At 40.2% G+C, this 23,293-nt stretch overlaps 1 protein-coding gene across 3 annotated transcripts in view; it reads right to left on the bottom strand.

The window, feature by feature from the left end:
• Ddr (discoidin domain-containing receptor 2) overlaps positions 1 to 23,293 on the bottom strand; it is a 224,093-nt gene that overhangs the window by 92,524 nt on the left and 108,276 nt on the right. For all 3 annotated transcript variants that reach the window (XM_086910350.1, XM_086910351.1, XM_086910353.1), the window contains one exon: positions 17,228 to 17,330. In XM_086910350.1, the coding sequence (XP_086766476.1) occupies positions 17,228 to 17,330 (103 nt within the window). The remainder of the gene's footprint in view (positions 1 to 17,227; positions 17,331 to 23,293) is intronic.

Here is a 23,293-nt window from a genome sequence, read left to right as displayed (position 1 = left end):
TAAGTTGACAGAAGCTAACATTCGTCTGAATCATTTAGGACATCGAAAATAGATTTTACTTCGAGAACAATGATTTATCGTATCGTTGATACTTTTTGCTCCTGCCAGCTCGTGAATATTTTAAAACGTTTTGATCCTTTTTCTTTTTTTTTTTTTCTCATCCTGTATAACAGATCGCCCTTTTTTTTCAGCGCTGTCCTTCGTCGATTCACGGGATTGCAAAGCTTGCAGAGAACCATTATCGAATATGCTGAAAATTCCACTGTCGAATATGCCATCAGCCAAATGATCCGTGAAAATTCCAGCTGCGATTCTGCGCAAACCCCTTTCCTTTCTTTCTTTCGTTATTTTCTATCGTACAAGCTCGTGCGTGGCCACGTGACGTACAGTCAATTGTAAAAGTCTCCATGTTTCGTTTTTAGATTTTTAGAAAAAGTGTGTTCAAGGTTCAAGGACAGTGCTAAGCCCGAGAAGGAAAATCTGGAAAATATATTGCACAGGAATTTGTAGGCGTCTCGTGTGATGTCAGGAAATTACTCGTGCTGTGAGAAAAATTGTTCCTTCTAGCCCGATGTAGGACAGGAAAAGGGATGATTGTTTGGAATATCGAATCAATTTTTCGAACTTTGGACGATAATTTAGTTCATTCGAGTCGAAAGAATTAATCAATCTGAAAGGAACAGGCAAGTCGAGCAAGCGTCCAGAAGAAAGCATTCGACGAATTTTTCATGAAGTGTTCATCATCATTTTTCATCAAAGTGTTGTTGAAGTTAATAATAATAATTATGCGAAATATCGTGAGCGAGACATTTTTCGAGGATTGATTCTGGAAAGTTAAAAAGAATATATATATACAAAAATATCGATTATATGTTAAATTACAAATAATTAATTAGGTAAAAACAAGAATACGAGATGATAGTGTGACAAAGACGGGGGGACTCGTTTTATTTTCATTTTATTTGCTTCCTCCAATGGAAATTTCAATCTCACAATAAAACGAAAAATATGTCGAAACTTCGAAATTAATATTTATGGAAATATTTTTATCGATCACTGACGTGATATTTCAATCGAATACACCATTGAAATTTCTCCGTCAATGACTACACTACACAATGACACTTTATGAAAATTCGCCTCTCAATTTTGAAATTCGTCCTTTATGCGAAACGAAACCAATATTTGTCGAAATTTTTTCCGTGCCGCGCGATATTTGGATCGCGTGTTTATCGAATTTTTCTCGTCAAACTGGTAACTACTTGTTTCGTCTTTATAAAGATTCGTTGCAAACTTTCTTCGAAACGCTTTGTACGTGCGTGGAGATCTTCCGTCTGGAAGAGCGGAGAAAGGGAAAAGGGAATAAAATTGTCGATATTAAAGCTTATAGCATCGAATGACAGCGATGCTCGATGGAACGAAGCACGGATTGATTCCGTGCTTCTATTTCGAAACGGGGATCTATAAATCTCGATACGGAGTTGCATCGATAAATACAGTCGTTCCTTCGTCTACCAATTCTCCCTTTATCTTCCTCGTTCCCTCTCTTTTCCGTCTGAGAATCGTCTTGAGAATTCGCGAGGCGTCAATCATCGTGATATCCGGTTAGACTTATCAGGCAAGCATTTCAAGACGAGGCAAATAAGGGAAGGGGATTTATTCTGAAATAAATTCTGATGATACCATTATCTCTTGAGAGATATTGAGAATAAAAACGCGGTGAATATTAAGTTGTGAATGTGAACACGCCAAGAATATTTTTGCATAATAATCACATTCATAATATATACGATGATATTACAGTCACTGATTCACACATATTATTGGCGAATATTTATTATAATAAATTACCATTTACTTCAAGTTTCCATCAAGAAAATGGAATTGAATAGCACGAGTAATAATTCTTCTAGCATCCAGCGGATATAACATCGATATTAAAGCAACGAATAAAGAAATTTTCATCGGCAAAGTGAATAAAAACTCAAACGGAATAACTCGAAGAACGTAGACAACAATCTCTTCCTTCCTCGAGAATCGAATCTTTTTTCAAAGAAAAAAACCCCTTCGTTAGATAGCCGAAATTTTTCAAATCGTTCGAGGATCACATTTTCTTCGTCTAAACGCGATAAAAAAAAAAGCGGATGACGGGTTATACATTTATAATATTGTATCACCTTATCTCGCGCACCCCCTCGTCAGAGGGGATGGGACGTGTACACATCCGGTTGAAAGCCGTGTAGGGGCGGCGAGCCGATCGAGTCAAACTCAATCTGCAAATGGGACGATCCTATTTTCGCCGCCTCGACAATGCCCTCCTCCACCCACGTCGATGCGGGCCACGTATGGAAGTTTCGGTGAACACCCGATGAACGCGATGTCGCGATGTTTCGACTGGGCGGCGGCGCGCTCGTTTGATGGAAGTTTATTGGACGGTTGGATGGACGTGCAAGATACAAGGCGCACACATACCGGTAAACGTGACGGGGAATTAGGACACCGAGGACCCTTTGCAACGGTTTTCAATTTATTCCTGTGTGCACGTGTCGAATGATGGATCAATTGTTTGGACGATAGAATGGAACGTTTCGTGTAAATTAGTTTAAATTTTCAAGTGGAATTTAGATTTCTGATAATTCTTTCTTTCTTCTTTTTTTAATATAGAGAACGGTGAAGATGGATAATTTATATCCAAAATTATATATCCCCTCTCCACGTGTTTAAATTTGATTATATCGAAACTGTACATCAACTTTCATCATCACTTTCTCGACCGTTCCATTTAATTTTGATAAAATACCATCTACTTATTATTGTCCAAACACAAGGTCAAATTTCATCGCAAGCTAGTCGTCACACGGTGCACGAATTTTGCACCGCAAACAATCGTTAGCATAAGATCAACTAATCTTCCGTGGAAGAGGAAACAGCACGTAACGCTGAGCAAACACCGCGAAGAAACAAAATCACGCGCCATTTCTCCGTGTCTGTTGCACCATCACGTTTTACCACGAAACTTTTTCGTTATTTAATTTATCCCGATAATAACGTGCAATAACGTCCATCATTGAATAGACGATTCGACGAAAATAATTCGCTTACATCGCTTCGCGTCCATCCATACTTCATCGTTGTAATCTTAACAATCTAACGTGATCCTCGATGATTCCAAGCAAACATCGATTCCACGACGAGAATCGCACGGCAATTAATAATCCCAAGAAACGTTCACGGGAAACAAGGGCGGAAACGGTGATAGCGAACGCCATTTCCACGACAACTTGATACCCGAAATCCACCGCCTCTAATCAAGAACGAGAATAAAGCAAGGGGAGGAAGGGCGGTAATGAAAACGTCCGTGCGAGTATGAACAACGAGAGGCCGCGAACGTGGCGGTAATTTATCGCGGCCGATTTAAATAAATTTCCAGGGAACTTTTCGCGCTTGAATAATCGCAGTTTAATCGAGCGTTCCAGTTTCGAATGAAGGGTGGTAACAGAAGAGGGACGGGCGTGGAAATCCGCGGAAACTTTTTGGGGCCGAAATCGCCACGATGGAAGCCGAAAACTGCGTGGACATTTCAATAGGTTGGTGGACAACGGGCGGCCATCGACTTTGCCCTTGTGAATATTTCTCTCCTTCCTCTTCCTCCCTTTTTTTCTTCTGAATTTCCACTCGATACACGAAAGGAGGATTTCGTTTCTCCTAGGATTTTTCGCGATCATATTGTACGAGGAACATATTGATATGTTAAAAAAGGAGAGAGAAGGGAGAGGAAGAGTGGACAATGGCGTGGGGGGAATAAAAAGTATATTGCGTTCTTTTGTTGGCTCCCGTTGTTTGAAATAAATTTTAATAAGCGGGGAAAGGAGTTGGTGGATTCAATATCGTTACTGTATCCTACATTATTCAACAAATCGGTAAACGATGGGGTTACGAGCAGGTCGTCGTACGAGCATCAACGTCGATCTTTTTGCTCATCTTACGTTACTTTCGACGATCGATGTTGTTTTAATAACGCTAATTATAAAACGAGCCCATATTCCAACAAATCGTATATTTATAAAAAAAAAAAGAAATTATTATAAAGAATAGATTAATAGAATAAAATTTATCTAATCGCGATTCCATTATACGCGCGACGATGACGTATCGTAAAATTAATCTCATCTCACATCCCTGTTAATCTCAAACCTTATTAATTATCGACACTTCACATCCGCCAACCTAACGAAATCCACCATTCTTCCTCGTCTTCCTCCCCCCACCGGAAGACAATGGGGAATTTCTGGCGACAAACTCTCATCGATACCCGTTTAATCATGCAAATACCGTGGCCGGGGAGGAGGGCTCCATTAAGGAAAAATGAAATTCAGCCGTCTAAGGACCCATCGAATATTCCATTCCAGATTTACCAGTGTTTGCGAAGTGAAATTGCGGGTGCCTTCCACATAATGCATAATGAAATCTTCCGGTAAACCAGAGCCAGGGGGGAAAGTTTCGTCATATATCAGAAAACGACAATCAAAAGTCAGCTCCCCTCGACTCGTTTCGACGAGTTTCGGAAAGGAAACTCTTCTTTCGCCGTGCTGCTGCGCGTGTCGTCGCCTCGCGGCTTTCACGAGACGCGTGATTCACCTTTCATGAAGGGGGGAGGGATCCGGCGGCTTTAAAGTTATGCCCCTATACAGAGAAAAGCCTAAATTCAATCCCGATGAGCGAAGTTTTACACTGGGATCGGGGATCGGGTTGGTTGGTTGCGCTAGGTCAGCTCTCAACGATCTAAGATTCTGAGAGTCTTTGGCGGATGCGATGGCAAAGTTGTCGGCTGAAGGTTGCTTGCTTGGAAAATTATCGATCGACGAAGCGTGTCCATTGTTTTTGTTCGAAATTAATAATCTTCGATGTAAAATGACAGAACGGTATCATGGGCGAGAGATTTAGGATACTTGGAAAAGTTGAAAAGAAGTTGTTCTTGCGGATACTTATCGGATATTATTTATTAATGAGCTAGTTAATTTAGGGATGTTTAAAAAAGAAGAAAGCTTCGCTTGCTCAAAGAAAAATCAATTTTAATTATTAAGGATATATTTATGGGATATTCGTGTTGAATATTTGCATAAAAGAATATAATAAAATTGCAGTCGTTCCTTTAATAGATTTTTATCTAGATATTTCAAGTTTACACGGTTTATAAATTACGAAGTTTTTTACCTAACTCGGGGTGAATTTTAGTTACAGGATTTAAAGAACATCAAGCAGTGCTTTCATAATGAGTTTCTTTATGGAAAAGTACGAGGAAGATGAAAGAATTTTTTTATTAAAAAAAAAAAAAAAATTAGATTAAACAATTTGTTCATACAATAAAAGATTCATAATTTCTCTGCGTTCCCTTCTTTAATTTTGCGTGCACCAATTAAACGTGCGCAGAAAAAAAATATACATATAAATAAAACTCGTATCTAAACTCGTATCAAACATTCTTCTACGAGTGTCCTCGTATAACTCATTTGAATCAAGAATTGTTAAGTAATTCAGTCGCATAATAATTCTTCCGTAATCACTTTTACATAGCTTTTAATTGCCTTTTTACAAGCAACCTCATTTTCCCTGCCGATCGAGGAGCAAGAAGAGCCTATCGTCAAATTTCTCTGAAACAATATACGTGATGGACCATCTGGAAGCGAGGGTCCATCTTTCGAAATCTCCAACGCGATGATTGGTCTCTCCAATCCCTCTTTGTGTGCATTTTCTATAAGATAAGGATTGGAGGAAAAACCAAGAATAGTTTAGAGAGATGGTTTTTTAAAGAGAGTAGTCCAGAAGAAAGAGTCTGGAAAGAAGAAGAAGAGTTAAAGTTACCACCATTCGTTCACTCAGAGCTCATAAGATAAACGTTTATACAATATTCCTACTAACAACAGATGGTCCTACGAGCAGTAATATCACTTTTAGGCACCACATTCGTGCCTATATGTCCAAAGCCGTTCGTGCTTTCGCCTTTAACAATGTATATTTCTACATTGCATCAAAGAAACATCTTCCAAATTATATCTCCCCTCCTCCCTTTGAAAAAAAATCTTCCCCCCGTTTTCAACAAACGTACTCTCATCCCTGCGAACGAGATTCCCCTCCCCCTTCCTCGATAAAATCGTTCCCTCCCGTATCCAATTTCCCAGGGAACACGCTCGCTCGAATTTACGCTCGCGAATCTACAGTAGCTCGTGTATGTGTACACGGGGAAGGGGGACTGTCGAGCAGGAAAACATCCAGCTCGTCAAAAAGGACAGACACAGAGTCTCCTCGAGGGAACTCACCTTGGAGAACAACGCGGCGGAACTCGATAAGAAGGACGCGGCTCGTCACCGCTCGTCGATGATTGCAAATAGAATTCCGCGGTTATCGCTAACGAGAATTTCGGTTGTGCTCGCTCGGAATAAAGAGGAGAGGCGAACGAGAGCTTGGAATGCTCGACGATACACGGCGGTGAGAATCGAAGAAGGAGGAGGGTGTACGTGGCGGCGAGATACGCAGGGAGGGAGAAAGGGGTTGGTTCCACACCAAGGGAAGAGGCGAGAATAGATTTTTCGTTATCGGCCGCGCTCTTTCTCCGCGGCGCGCGAATAATGGAGGGGGAGGGAGAGAGGAGGAGGAGGAGCCTCCTTCATGGAAATTCGATACCTTGATACGAGGTTTTCGCTCGTTACTTTAAATCGGGAAATATCACGACCACCAGTGGGCGAGACACCATCGTCCCCCAAAAGCGACCGTGTCATTTTTCCTATCCCCCCTCCTCTTTCCGTTTCCGCTTGTTTCCTGCGAATCGCGTTTCGCCGTTTGATGCACGCGATCCTTCTGTTCTTCGAGGATGGAAAAATGGAGGGGAGGATATCGTAGGGGTTAGATGGGCGAAATTTTCAAAGGCTTGGAAATGAAATTCGAATGATTAATAAAGTAAAAGCGCGAAGGGGTTGTGCTGGAGGGGTAAGCTGGAGTCGAGCTACGAATAAATGTCGTTCGAGAGTTTTTATAAATAAAGATTGTTATTTAGACGGGGGATTTGATATGTATGTATATTTGAGTATATAAGAAATTCAACTTCGCGTCTCACTTTGACGAAATTAAATAGGCTATGTTAAAAGAGAAAGACGAAACCACGTGCGATATATTATTAATATATTTTAACACAATTTATTGATCTAATGTTTTATTAAAGAAAAGTCATTTCCTATTGAGTGCATGAAACGCTTCAAAAAAAATAAATATTCAATAAAAATTCGCACTTCATCGAGCCTGACATTGATAGGCTAATGTCGTATATTTAATTTTATTCTACTGTGAAACGCGTTCTTCCCTCCTTACTTATAATATCCTCTCCACTATTCTTTCATTTTTTACGATGCATCGAATGAATATTCAACACGTTCTTTCTTTCACGTTTCTCAAGTCAAAATGATACTTCATTCTAGCGATAAAAATATCGAAATCACGTATGCTGCAATATTCGTGAAATTTTCTATGAAAGCAAATTTAAATTAAAGAAAAAATTATCATTTCGAAGACAATCAACGACAATTGCAATCGACAACTTCGATTTTCAACTTCGTCGAAAAACCTATCGACGATGCAAAAATAATAAATTAAATTTATTCTCGCAATATTTATAAAAAAAAAAAAAAAGTCTAACAAAGCCAATCGACGTTTCGAGAACGACTACTAGCGATCCCCGGCTCAAAGACGGATTCACGACGATTCAAGGTGCTTTCGTTCGTGCATTATACGAACGGTGAAGGTACCCCATAAACGTTGAACGGCCGACTTTCAATCACGGAAGAATGGCATGGAGGAAGGCATCCCGCGATTTACAATAAGTATCGATATTCAATAACGGGCCAGCCGTCGTCCACGGAACGACACTGACCTTAAATAAAGGCGAGAGCACGTGGGCGTAGCAACGGCAGGCCTTTGTACCAACTTTATGCACCGAGTGGTCGTAAAGTTGGCGAGCTTAGGGCGACCCCTGATCGCACATTTCTTCGCCCGATTTTCAATTCTAATCCACCTGGCGAAAGTACGAAGCACGGCTCGTTCGTGGCGATAAAACTGCGGCCGTGACACGATTTCGAAAGGAGGGGAGGTTAAATGGATTTTTCAAAGAGAGATGGAATCTTCTGTAAAGGTTTTGCCCCGCGAAATCGAAACTTCGGTGTCGATAGTGTGTTGTCTAGGTGTACGTCAATATTTGAGGCCGATGAAACTGGATATGTGAAATGTGGGCAAAGATTGTCGCATGAATATGGATCAAGCTCTTGCTTCTGCGAATTTCAGTTTCGCGCTGTTTTCCATACCCGCGACCAAGAGGAAGGCGGGGAGCGAAATATTCGTAACTCGTAAGATTCACAAATGAAAATTCGTTAAATTTATATGGATAGAAATTCATTAATTCGTTAATAACGTTTCTCACTTATGCAAAATTCGAATAACGTGGAAAATTTCGTAGTTTGGATCCTCTCTCTATGCCTTCGCAACTTTTCCATATCCACGAATTTCACAACATTTCGCCTCGAATTCGAAGGATTTTCAATGGAAAAATAGGATTCCCCCTTTCGCCATTCTACGATAAAATAAAATTCCCCAGCATCCCCACGATTCGAAAGTGGCGCAAGATCGCGTAACACGTCGCTTATATACAAAAAGTGTAAACTGACTTATCTCGATAGCCCGAAGTCCTGGTGGCCCAGTTGCATGTTAACGATCGTGTTAATTTAACGCGAAGGTAAAAATGTCGTTGTTAAAGCTTGGCTTCGATGCTATCGCGGCTGAGACGGCGCTTCTTTACCGCCTAGTTCGAAATGAAAACGGCGATTCCCGTGTGATTTAGAAGGAAGAAAGATAGTTTCAACGGATTCTATTCACCTTACCTTAGGGAGGACGAAGGAAGAGGAAGCGAACGTCGATTCTCTTCGACGCACAAGGCTTTCTCTTGCCTCGTTTTAATCGTTGAGACTCGATTCGATCGATCTCGAACGAGAGAGAAATAATTCGCAATTATTCGCAAAACAATTTTGCCTCGTTTCAATCGTCGTTGAATGCATAACCCCGATTCGGGGTCGAGAAGCGCAATCACGATAAGAAAATTCAATGAGTTTTAGGGTGGAATCGGGCCTGGATAAAGGGAGACCTCGTTGCGATGAGACAAGTCGGCTGGGATATAGAGAAACAAAGAGGTTTTTCAAAGGGATGAACGGGGTCGATGGTTGTGGCTTCCGTAGATAAAGCACTTTTAAGGATCGTTCGCTGGTTTAATTGTTGCCGATTGATCGGCCAGATTGATGAAACTTTCATGGGTTTATTTTCGATTAAATTTTAGAAAAAAAGAGTTTTCTCTTTCGCTGAAAAGATTCGTTTAAAAAAAGAAAAAGGTGTATATATATATCTGCGGAAGCAGAAGAGTAGGAAGGAGAATAATAAAAAAACGAAAGAAAAGAAATTGATAAATGACCGTGTGAAGAGATAGGAGAAGATGAAGAAGAAAAAATAAGAAGAAAGTTAGAGAATTATGACTAGAAAAGAGAGGGAGGAAAAAGACAAAAAACTTTTGATCAAAAAAGAGAGGGAAGAAAGATGGAAAAGAATGATTACAAGAAAAGAAAAAGAAGAAGAAGATGATAATATAGACGAGAATATAGAAAAGAAGAATGATAAAGGTGGATGTAGAGTGAGGACGTGCGAAGAGAATTGATAAATGCGAAGAGGTAAGAGAAGAAGAAGAAGAAGAAAGATGGAAAATTATGACTGGGAAAAAATGTGGAAAAAAATTTCGCTTCGAGCGAAAGAAGAGGCTAGAACGATTGAAATTAATACTTTAAATTTCTCAAAATTTAATCCCTTCAATTCTCGCAGAAACGGATATTCGGTCGACTTTATCAGATATTCACTTATCGCCGCGCAACCAGCAGGAATTTCTTAAATAACCAACTGTTCCAAATTCCACGGTGGAGGAGGAGTATTCCCCGCGGTGTAACATGGCGCGATTACCCCGCTCGCGGGGCATTAACTTTTCAATCCGGGATCTACTTTCGAAGCTTCCATTAAAAAATCATCACATACAAACTTGCAACATCGCCGGAATTCAAATTTTCTCTCTCCTTAAGCGAGCGCCAAGTATCTTTCATAGGCGGTGGCGCGTGTTTCATCCTCCCTCCCTCCCCTTCCATTATAATCCTCGTAAAAATCACTTCGCGTGCAGCAAGATAAATTTCCCTCTCCCTCTTTCCTTCCTTCCTTCCTTCTTTCCTATTACCCGTTATCGTATATACCATTGTGCGCAATCTCTTCCGCCTTAGTGGCGGTCGTTCACAAGCCGTCGATAACTTCGTACACTTCCGGGATTCTCTTTCTCCAAACAGGATTCTCGTCCCCTAAATCGCGTTCAACGACCACGAACGAGCCTCTCCTTTATGCGGATCTCGCCGCGTAAATTTCGTTTATCGAAACGATTGGGGGGGAGGTGGAGGGTCGATCTTGGCCCGAAATTCGCTCTGGAACCGAGGTTCGCCAGCTCGATGCGCGCCCAGTCCACGAGATTTATAGCGAGCGTCGTCACGCGACCGGTATCGAACAGGTATCCTCGATAGATGCTCGTGTGCTGCGCGGGGTAGAAACGAGTGGAAGAGGTCTCTTCGAGGCATGAGCGAGATCTCGGTGCCACGCGGGACAGCGCGGTACGATATGGAAAAATAAAGAAGCAGAGGAGAGAGAGAGAGAGATAAAGAGGGGAGTATAAAAAGGGTGGAAAGGTAAGGTACGCGAATGACGAAGGGTATAGTTGTCGGTTCATAAATCACGGTGGAACGAGAGAGCCAGAGGGGTTTTCGAATCGTAACAAAGTGGAAGATAGCCCCGGTTGGAAGGTCGAGGGGGGGATATGGCCGCCATTTTTCGTTGGCTTCGACCGTTGAAAGCGCACGTAACGCTGCTGTAGGACGTTTTATGTCTGCGTGATTCCTCCATCCCTCCCGAAGATTTTGGCCCGTCATGGCCTCGGTCTTTTACTTTTTCTTCTTCTTCTTCTTCTCTTCTTTTCTCCCTCCTTCTTTCTTTCTTTTTTTCTTTAGGATCGTTTCTTCTCGTCTCTCTTTCTCTTTCGTCGTTTTTCGTATTCCCATCTTCCTCCAAGTTGAGACAGAGAGGGAGTCTCGCCTTTCAACACCCTACACCCCCTCCATTTCTTGCCGGCTCTAAAACGATACGAGCACCGCTAGCTCGGCCGCGAAAACTTTTTCTCTGGCTAGGCTCATCCACTTCTACGCGAGGTATTATCGATTTCTTTCCCTTGTTTTTTCTCAACGACGAAGTGTCGTGTCTTTGGATATAAAGTTTTTGGAATTCTTGTATCGTGAGCACGAGTTTCGTTTCGCACATTTATTGAAAATTTTTAAAAAATGGTTAATTAATAGAAAAAGACGCGTGCATATCATCGTATGTAGAAAAATCCTCGTCTATATATTTCTTTAATTCTTTAATTAGGAAAGTGGGGGAAAATACGCCCGATACTTGATGAATGGAGAACAAATCTTCGCTTCGTTTCCACTTCTGTATTCGTTTCTTTTTATTTAAATTTGCACAGATACTCTCAGTATCAGTTTGCAAGTGGCAGAACTAAAATAAAAGATGAAATTAATTTCGGACGATGACGTTCCATCAATGTCGACGGATAGAGTGGTTCTCGATCGAGTTGTTTGAATACGATGGCACGAGTCGGAACAAAACGATTTGCACGGCGAGCTGGCGACAAATACGTTTCTTTCTGCCGTATTCCTTTTGATAAACATTTTTTTTTTTTTGCTTTCTTTTTTCCTCTTTTCTTTTTTTTCTTTTTTTTCAGCCGATTACAAAACCGTCGCGTCGCTCGCACGCCACCCGCCACCTTTGTGCGGTAACAATACGATGGAAATGCAGTGCATATTTCACGCTGGAAAATCGAGAACGGCCGGCACAAAGCCGGATATAGGTCAGAGTTGTAACGAAACGCGACATTGTTTGCCGCGGAAGACAAAAGCCAGGTCCGTGGCCCCGTCTCCGGGCTGCTTAAAGTTTCAGAACATCCCGAACATCTCTCGAAAATTGCGCTGCTCCTTCGAGAAATTGAGCAGATTGCTTTCGTTTATTCCGCGACTTTTCCGTGATTAACGAAATCGGGCTCGCGAAGTTTCTTTTCCTTTTTTTTTTTTTTCGTTTCCTCTTCTTTTACAAAATTTGAGGAAATTTTAATACACGTATCGATTATCGATTAATTTCGAATAATTTTCTTTATTAATATTTCAGGCATATAGCATTCGTAAATATAACAAATTCAAGTGGTATGGAATTATATTTCTCTCAAGTTGCAAAAAAGATGAAATCGTCGCGTTTCATTTTTATATCCGTATTTCCAATTTTCCATTAACAATTATACCGAAAATATCTGTATGAATGTCCAATAAATTCGAGGAAGCAGTTCCTCCAAATATAATATCAAATTGCTAATTTTCCTCGGCTATCGATTACTTCCTTTCTGTTCAATTAACACGATTGATACCGTTTCATTGCATATACGAACGCGTATATATCTTTTATTATTAATTCAATGAGCTCGACTTTGAAGAAATAAAATACGAAATTCATTATCGTGCAAGTATATTTCGCAGCAAAGCGGGAAGGAAGGATAATAAAACAGGCGGATAACAAAATAACGCGATGATAGCTGTTATCCATTAACGTAATAAGCTTATTTCCAAGAGGAAATATTTATAAATTATAAAGTAAAACAACGGGCGGCAATTTATCATTTCGAATCAGATGAACTCGTTCGCCATCGAAAATATCAGTTTGATGTAGTCGGATTGATAAATTAACCCCAACGCGACCGTACAACGGCCCTGGAAACCCAACACGGTCTTAATACACGGTCCAACCCCCCCTAATGAAAATGTATCTTCCATCTATAATTATAATCGTACTTTGGCCTGGCACGTTCGAGCTTATCGCCAATCTCGGTGAGATAACACATGTGTATCACGATAGCGGTGAACAGGGTCGCGAAACCCCTTATTCTTAGACAAGGATATCGTCTCGTATTTCAAATTTTCATCCCCCTTCGATCTTCAGAAATATCTTCCATCTTTTTCGTACACCCCCTCTTTGTTCTTTTCCTTCCGGACGAACGAAAAAAATGCAAAAGATGGAGAATTTTAAAAATTGAAAAATACCGATCCCCTTCGAGTGCAAAATCTTCGAACCAACCTCTTACTTTTCTTTCTAGATAAAAAGAAAATGCAGAAGATAGAATTTTAATAGAAAAAAAATATATATATATTCGAATTTTCATTCCTTTCTTTCCTTTCCAGGCAAAATCGTTTTGAGGAGAAAAACATCGTATCCCCTCAAATCTTCAATTTAGAGAAAGAAATCGTATCTAAAAATCTTCGTCCCCTTCGAATGCAAAAAAAGAAAAAAAAGAAATATCAAGATCTCCCCTCATCGAATCCCTTCCTCTCCTTCTAAAAAAAAAAAAAAAAAAAAATTAAAATTAAATTTCGATTGCAGAAATTCCACAACGCAAAAAAAATTACCGCGACGAAGCAAATTTTTGCGATCAGAAGCGCGAATCAGAGCGTGACGATCGCGGTCCAATTAGCGGCGAAGTCGCGGAGGGGGTGAAAAATCGGAACGAGGACGACGGAGGGTATCGAGGCGTTGCTTCGACTTGATCGTCGTCCCGGGGACGGCGTATATTCGGGCCAATCTCTCGCGAGGCGGTGGTGAAAAATTAGCCGGGCCCGGGGGCGTTGTACCCCTTTTGCCAGGAGGAGCGAACGCCTCGCCCTAATACAGATTTATTGCCGCCTAAGAGCCGGAGCTGGCCGGTTCTAATACAGGTATTATGCTGACGCAGGAACGAGGAATTTACACGAAATTGGAGGTAATTTGTAGGGGTCGAGTTCACCCTATTCCCCTTCAACCCAACCTACTCGGCTCCATCCCCCTCGGTTACATCGTATCAGACTCGTGTCCGCAAACTCGGCCGGAAACCACCTGACTCTTGCTGCTTCCTCCGTGCGCGAATATCAAACAAATTCACCGCGTAAGTCGTTTTCTCCCCCGCCTGATCGAACCCTTCCAATCCGATAACGAAGAGGAAATACTTGTTGTTGGTGTTTAGAATACAATACTTGTTTCGTAACTTGTAAATTAATTACCGTAGATATATTTCATTGTACGATGGATGAAGAAATCGAGGGGAAAGTTTGGAAAAATACTATTTCAATTAATGTCTATGTTATATAATAAGATTTAATCGTTTATTTGAAATGTAACAATCGAAACTATATATCCTATTTTTCCTTGTTTTATATAATTACATTACAATTAAAAATTATATGAGATTATAGTGTTATTCATCTATTTCAAATTTATTTACTCATTTTTCTTCTACTTTTAGAAAAAAGAAAGTAGCGAAATCATCAATGATTGATACAAAAATATCGCATTTTCGCGGATCTATTCGAAAGAAAATACGCAGAAAGAAAAGAATTCGCGTGAAATTTTTTCAGCCATCGAAGAAAGAGAGAGAGAGAGAGAGAAGAAAAAGGGAAGAATAAAAATAGTCGCGCCTATATCGATATTATTCGTAACGTCACGAAACGAAGATATCGAGGCGCATTATTAACAGACATGGTGCGTTTCGAGCACCAACCCTCATAAATTGCCTCGGTTCGTAAATGTGCCGAATCGATTTGGCTGTCAGCCGTCCGACGCCCGCTACGAATCAAGATCGTAATATCGCCGGTAAAAATGTCAGGAAGACGATTCCTCTTTTTGACAAACGATAGACACTCAGCTTCCGAGTGTATCAAGGTTAATCTCGCTTCGCGATTTTTCTTCGACTCACTTCATTCGACTCACCCACCCCTTTTTCCTTATATACCCTCTCCTCTTTCAACTCTTCCCTCGCAGATTTTTTAACGCCACTTTTTAACGCGATGCAGCAACGATGATTGCACGATTCATGCAATGCGATTAACAGGAAAAGCGATTAGATTGGTCAAGATTCAAATTTCAATACGAGTTTCAATATATTTTCTTTTAGAAAGTTATCATATTTATATATCTAAGAAAATTTGTTACGTTCAAAATGTTTTTCAAGTCTCTCACGAGCAATTTAAAAAGAAATAAAGAGAATTCGAGGTTAATTTTCGAGGGAGCGATTCATTTTGCCTGGCTTGTGAAGCGTGTAATTGCTCAAAATTGAGAACACCTGTTTGCATAATATTTAAAAAGATAAAACTTTTCGACGAAAAAAATTTCGCTTTATACAACGCGTTTTGCAAAACTACTTTCATTCTTTTACCCCTCGAGTGATCACGCGTGTATTTAAACTCCTCCTAGCCGAGATATCTTATGCATTATTCGTTTCCTTTTTTTTTTTTTTTCATTCCAATTCATTGCGTTCAATTTTCATAATTTTTCCTTTTGCATACATCGTGCACGGAACGAAAGAAAATGGTTGAAAAAACTTGTATTAAAATCCACGAGACGAGGAAACTTTTTTTCGAGAATTTCATCCCGTTACTTCTTCTTGCTTCACCGCCCACGATTAATAAGATATTAGACAATTTACAAGCCGTGCTTTCGCATTCTTCAAACCCAAATATCTGATATTCATTCTGATAACGATCATTCTCTCTCTTTTCATTTTTTGTGCGCGTTCTCCAGGCCGTGCACTATTAAAAATTTTAATGCCGTCCCAAGCACAACGCGGGACGACGTTTCTAACTGCCCTCGGGCAGCCACCAGATTTTAATCTCGCCGTTGTAATAAGAAATAAACCGAGCTGCTAGTGGATTCGCTAAATACCAGCCTCGTTGAAAACGTTCGTCACGCGATCGAAAAATGCGGAAAGAATCTCAGCTGCAATTAAGGCGTTTAGCATTTGAAAATCTTGCCCGGATTATCAAGATCGAAGCTAATACGCTCCAGATTTATCTTTCTATCGCTTTCGGAACGGTCGTTGCGTTTACAGAGCACTGTTGCGCTCTTGGACAGCGTTTGCAAATGTTTAATTTGTAATGTGTAATTTAATCGAATATCAACGTAGTAATTGCCAGAATTTTTCTTCTTAAGTTGTGCTATCCACTTCACGGATTTTAAATTTTTTCCGTTTAAAATCGAAAATGAAATTCTTCGTAAGAATGACACATTCGAAGCGTCCACTCGTCAGAGATTAATTTGACATTCGTTTCGTTTTATATTCGTTATTCACACCGGATTGCGGATTAAAATTTGATGTAAAAGTTTCTCTCTCTTGCTATAGGTATGATACAAGTGATACAAGCTATTTAGCTTGGGAAAAGAATCGTTACCTAAATGGATAACGACGAGGAAAAAAGGAAAGACGAAAGAGTTTGGTTGAACTAAGGTTGATTAAAGTAACCGATTGCGAACGTTGGCCAAAGTTGAACGTTCATAGTTTGCCAACTTCTGGCGAACCGATACTAGATGTCTCTTTAGCAGTAGGAAATTAACAGCCGATTCTACGATATAATTGTGCAACTTTCTCTTCGGCCCTCGTATCTCTCTCGAAACTTCTTGTTTCTTCGAGAATTATTGCAACCTCCTTGCGCGATAATTTATCAATAAATACAATGAATCGTCGGGTCACGAGTTAAGTTACAAACTCTCTTTTATCATTTTACAATTTTGCAATCACCTTTAAAAGTTAAAGTTCCTTCTTCAACTCCGATCGAACAGGAATAATTCTCATTTCTTTCTTTCTTTTTTCTTTTTTTTTTTAAAGAAGAGCAGATAAACAAAAGTTTAAATTTGCATAATATCGCAATATCGCGGAAGAATATCCAAAAGATGGGATTGGATCGTTTGATAATAAATTCATCACCTATCGAAATTCATCGAGAGATAATGACGATTGTATAATAATATCGATGATAATACCGATTCAATTGCACAATGAAGGCGAAAGCAAATACGATAAACAAGAGACCAACAACCTTCTCGTTTATCACCAAAGGAAGTTCGAATTTCGGTGTTTCGAGATCTCTCGTATCGATTAATTGCAATCAACGAGGGGCCGCACGCATTCTACAAAGGCAGAAACTATAGCGCTAAATCAAAATGGCCGACTTACTGTACTGCAGCCGAGCATTTCGCGATATCATTGTTCACTTACCTGGCATGTTTCGGGCCAAGACTGGGATCGTACATAGAACTGGCCGATATATCTTCATCGGGGATTTCGCCATTCTCCATGCCCAGTGCCGCGGTACATTGTCCTGAAAGGATTCGAAACGGCGTTAGAGACAGAGAAACTGATATGCTTTGTCAATTTGAAGGGTTTGAACCAGAGAGAAAGAGAGAGAGAGAGAGAGAGGATTGACTGACCATGCGAAAATGAAACGATGAATAATTGAGAAACGAGTGGTAATTTTGCTAATGAAAATAATATCATTAGGAGAAATATCATATTTTCAAAATAATTATATTTATTCGATGAAAACGATTATATCTTGGATATTAATCATTCGACAAGATTCAAAATCGAATCGATCATTCAGAATTAAATTGATATTTTGACTATATACGTTTATAATTAACGATAAATTTGTGTAAGAGAAATATTGTAAATTCCTTTCTGGATATTAAACGATTAAACTATTAGCAATTACAACAAGTAAGTAAGATAAAAATTTATCTAGAATTCGTTCAGAAATTTCGCGAATTTATATAAAAGCGGATTCGTTGGAATTTCGAGTTGATTTCTAGAGAATAGAAATTGTGACAGAAAATGGTTACAATCACGTGAAAATTCTTCAACGAGATCCTAGGGGAATAGAAATTGCGACTTGATTCGTGTACCCACAAGGGATTTGAAACTCGAACTTCCTTACTCGATCCTTCACTCGTTTATCGTGGTAAATAAAACGTATACAAAATAAGCATAATCGATGATTATGCATAATTGAAACTAGAGAATACTTACAAAGAGAATTATTCTGTTTAAATGTTGAATTATAATATTATTTTCTCGAAACAATTTGTATGCACGATTATGATTCTCGATACGAAGTACAATAGCAGAAGCAACACGGTACAGTTAGGCGGATAATCAACTGTAATAAATTGTCCAATTCACGGTGACGTAGGATGAAACGCGATAGAGTCTACATCTGTATATTCGGGCCAGGACACTGCAGTTACGCTCGAAAGTTTCGAAACTGCAGAGTGGACGTAGAATTGGCTCCCTTTAGATACGTTACAGGCATTGATTTTCAAGTCAAGTGGCATTTCGTTCTTCCAATGCAAACGAAACTTTTTATTTTCATTCACGAATAACAATACGAACGAAACGATGAGATTTATTCGATGAAATGATCTCAAACTTGAAAATTTCTATTTATCTTCTAATATTCTTCATTTATTCCATATTACAACGAACGAAATAATCGAAGATTATGCGTTCACAAATCGAGAATGTATCGAACGTACCTCGAATAATTATCGGATTAAAACTTTTACCGTTATTTGTATCGAGGTGAAAATCAACAACGTCGGGAAGAAAGCTGTTGTTGGACGACTCGAACAAACGTTGAAGTTGGAAAATGTGGGTCGCTGGAAAGTCTGCAGTTGCGCAAGTTGAGTTGATATTCTACCGACTGCGATTGTCATGCGTACCAGTAATACAGTTAGTTTCTGTACATGTCGGTGACTTGGTATTACTGCGATGAAACTTCGCGCTGGCTTCTTACTTCTCCAAATTCTGTGAACTTGCTTGCATCACCGTTCTGTTTTCTATGTACATTGTCTTACACACCTAACCTATATATATATATAGAGAGAGAGAGAGAGAGAGAGAACGGTTTCCAGACTTTATGCACGAATCACGGCCTCGCGTTACACGGTGAACGGGGAACTTGTTTTCGTTAAAACGTACAAGTTTTCGCTCGTTGTGCTAATAAACTTTACTTCGCTTCCACGTAAAAGCCTCGTTTTAAAATCGAAATTTAATTCCCGTATTTTCGATCTCCTAATTATCGAGGATCTCCAAAACTGAGAGTTTTGAAAAAGTTTTGAAAGATTTTCTCAGAAATGATCCGTATTTGAATTTATTTAATGTTCAATTTTAATGTTTATTTTATTAAGAAACGATTCTTAATAATTTAAATCGTAAACACACTTATCGTTATCGTTTAAAACTGTGTATCCATTCTTTCTCTCTCGATTAATATTCTAAAATTTTTATTCGTCATTACGAATTCGTCGTAGATATTATTCAATGAAATTTAAACTATAATCCATTCTCTGTCTATATATATTTAAAATTTACAAATTATTACGCCGACGTATCATTGTTGTGCGTTCAAACAAAATTCTAATTCGATTGATCCTTCCCCGCGAAATCACTTGTTTCGCGTTAACAATTTATATTATTAACGGGGAACAAAAGAAACAGCAAAATCTAGAACGAACAATGAAATAGTGTCTGGCATGAACGCAAGTCTGTATCGCGAAGCGGTTAACAGGAGTACGTGATTCATCGAACGAGCTCTGTTCAGGACAATTTCGGGTGAGATTGTTTGCAGTTCCTCGCGTTCAACAATCATCCCCAAAACACAATCAGAACGAACTCCTTTCGATAAACGCTTAACATCAGGCAGAAACAATAAACCAACAGTTCTCGCTAACGTACCCTGTTAACTTAAAATCCACCTTCCAACTAATAATTGCTTTTACGTTAATTTGAATTCACCGCTGTTGGACCTAGTTCTCCTTAACTATTCACTGTCAGCTACATAGACAAATCCATCGACAAATTGACTATCCTGAAATCCGTTTAAATCCCAAACTTTTTGGACTAGAAACTTTCAACGCTCCCCCTCTCCTTGCTCGCTTACTCGGTTAACGATCCCTTCAAAAGAATTGGATTAGATTTCGAAAATCTTTCTTTCACAGTCAATTCCGGAATATTTTTTTCTTCAGTTTCTTATACGTAATAACATGCCACTCGTGTATTTTGTGTATTCGTGCGTCTCGATTCCGTTTTGTCTTCTCCCATCGAGCTGAGAACAAAGACACCACCCATATCCGTATAACATAGTTTATTCCTATTTCCTTTATTAAATATATTCTATGTTATAATCGAATTCTAATCTAAATAGGTATCAGAACCTATTCTGCATTATTCTTATGAGAAATATAAGGGAAATTAGTTTTTCAAACTAACATAAGTTCAAAATTTATTCGTATTTTTGTAATATAAAATGTTTATTGAAATGAAGGTTATGGATCGGTTAACGCATCCTTCTATTATGTTTGCAAATTGGATATTTATTAACGATGTCCAGTGTTGAAAGAAAACCCAATTTGCAAACTAACTAAACAGATTCACGAAAATTTAATGCATATAAAGAGAAATTCAAGATCGTTAACCGGATCAAACTAGATTCCCTAATAACACGATCCGATCTCGTCTCGGCTACTAATCTCACATTCATAACGGTGCTCTAATTCTCGCTTTCTTCCCGTGTAATGCAAAAAAATATGTTGAAATCATCGAATCGAAACACGGAATATTACCCAAAATCAGACTCATATCGAATCCATATAACACGAGAATCAGAGGAATGTGGATACGAAAAAAAAAGGTTGTCGAAATTTTTGCGGATGGAAATTCGAAATCAGATTACCTTCGTTCGAAACGCGCGTGTGTGTGTGTGTGGAGATATAAAACTCCAACTACACCGACGTAATTGCTCGCTGGAATAATAAAACATTGTCGCCATTGTTCCCTCCTCCTCCTCCTCCTTCTCGGTTGCCGATACGCGCACCCTGCAAGATGTGCACGGCCTAGTTCTCTCTGCGATTCAATCCTTAGAACTGTCCTGCCGCCGCTACTTCGATCGTGCCACACCGCGCGCCTCTTTATGCGGCATCCATTACTGGGGCAAACTGAGATGAGCCGTGCCGTAATTATCGAACTCTCGAACGGGGAGGGCTGTTCAGTTCCAGGGATCGCGCAGGTGTTCCAAAAATTGCACGGAACGTTCGCCTCGAGAGAAATAGAGAGAATAGAGAAATAGAGTTGGAAACGATCTGTCACTGGCATAAATTCGAGGAGAAGGAGGGGTTGTTCGTTACGACACTCTGACTCCATATAGGTGCGCAAACTTGTTTAAGGGTGGCTCGAGGCGCGTGTATTCATTGTTCTTACGATCGTTGTTCCGGATAAGCTTGTACGTATATATATATATGTGTGTGTAAGGGTTGTTTGGAGGAGGCGAACTCTTGCTTGGAATATCGCTTGATCTATCGGCGTGGAGGAGGGGATAGATGTGGAGGATCTGTCATTCGCAACACGCGCCCCTATTCATTTGTGCGGGGGTGAAGTACGTTTCTCTCTCTCTCTCTCTCTCTCTGCGTCTGATTTGCCGCGTAACCGATTCAGAATCGGATACGTTTACACGCCTCGAGGATTCCTTTTGAGACCTAACGATCTAAAGGGATCAGGTCGAGGAAAAATGGTACGGCTGGATAATGGTACGGTTCACGCAACGGATGATCGTTATTCGAAGCGACGTTTGTTTCGTTTAATAGTCGAATTCCTTTTCGAGAGACTGATGTAATTAGGGGGCTCGATCGATGGAGAGATGATAGACGCAAGGAATGGTTTTAATTGGAAGAAATAAATAATAGGTACGTTTGTTTCGTTTAATTTTCTTAGAGAGTCTCTGAAGCGATTAGGGATCGATTGATGGAGATGCAATGACGAGCAGGAATATTTTTTTCGCTAGATTCTCACGAATCTGAAGGAAATTTCTATCTGTCCAGTCAAATTCATCTCGAAAAAGAAAAAAAGAAAAAGAAATAAAAATCTCTTCGAGTAGAGATTCAGGGATAAAATTTATCGGGCACAATTGACCTAATTCGCTCGCTTAGCTTCTCTCGAAGATACGTTGCTCGACAATTGATAATCTTTCCCCGTTGAAAATTCGAGGAACAAGTACCACTTCCCGTGGTTAAAATACGTACACCGATCCACGAAACGTGGCGTAGATAATTAGAGTCCCGTTTGAATGGAATGGAAGAGGCCCCCTCCCTGTTATTCGGCCCCGATTCTTAACCGGGCTCCACCGTTGTTCCATCGCTGTTCAACCGTATTAATTAAACAACCCGTCGAAAAGAGTGCTCGATTCGAATAAAAAAAAAAAAAAATAAATTCAACGCGACGCCCCTACGAACGATGAAACGAGCACAAACTGGTTATCGTTCTCGTTGGGGGAGAGGAAAAAAAAAAAAAAAAAAAGAAAAACAGAAAAACGCGAATCGATTTGCAATTTGAAAGAAAATCGCGCCCCTCCACGCCACGTTTTTCTTTCTCCCCCAACGAATACAGCCCATTGACTCACGAATACCACCCCTCTCCATCGATCGAGCCGACCAACGGCCAAAGCATCGCGCTTCTCTTCTATTCCGGGGCGTTAATTAAACCCACCTTCTGCCCTTTCCTCCCCCCCCCGAAAAGGGGTGGCCAACTATTTTCCCCCGCCTTCGATGCAAATAATCTGGTTAATTGAAATACAATAATCTCGAAAGAGGGACAAAGGGAGGGTCGAGGTTCTTTTTCCTCGACACGCGAACAAAAGAGGGGAGGAGGGGGGAGAGTGTCGAGGAAAAGGAACAATAACTCGTGGTTCGAAGCTGGCGCGATATAAGCGGTTTCGGCTCGAGGTAATTAATATGCATAAAAACATAACGACTGAGCGATAAGAAGACGGCGACGGCGGCGAGGACGAGGTAGGCACGAGAGAATGAATCGGCACAATGCTCGTGTTCCCGCTCGTCTGCGCCCGAGCAGCTATTAGATAGTATTGTTAATTCATCGTGCCGCTGACATTTCATTTGCGGCCTCACAATGGGAACGGAGTGCGTAATGGCCGCGCCTCGTTGCGCCCGACTCCCCTTCCCCGGAGAAATACCATGAATATTAATTTTTTCCAGGCTTCCTCCTCCCCGGGACGGATGTAATTCGACCTTTCTCCCTCCCTCCCCGTTCAAATTTCGCGCTTTTCCTTCGTGCGCGCCCAAACTTTCTTGGGACAGCGAAGCGAACGTGCAACATTCCTCGTAGCAAGAACGGAGCTTTTGTTTCTTCAGAGTGTGAAAGAAAGAGGAAGGAGAAGAAGAATACGAAGCATGGAGATTGCACAAAACAAATATTATTAAAATTATTGCAATAGAA

This window comes from Apis florea, unplaced genomic scaffold, assembly GCF_048593485.1.
Source record: "Apis florea isolate Af1SG1 unplaced genomic scaffold, ASM4859348v1 contig_3170_pilon, whole genome shotgun sequence".
Lineage (NCBI taxonomy): Eukaryota > Metazoa > Arthropoda > Insecta > Hymenoptera > Apidae > Apis > Apis florea.
This window is presented reverse-complemented; position numbering and strand designations above follow the sequence as displayed.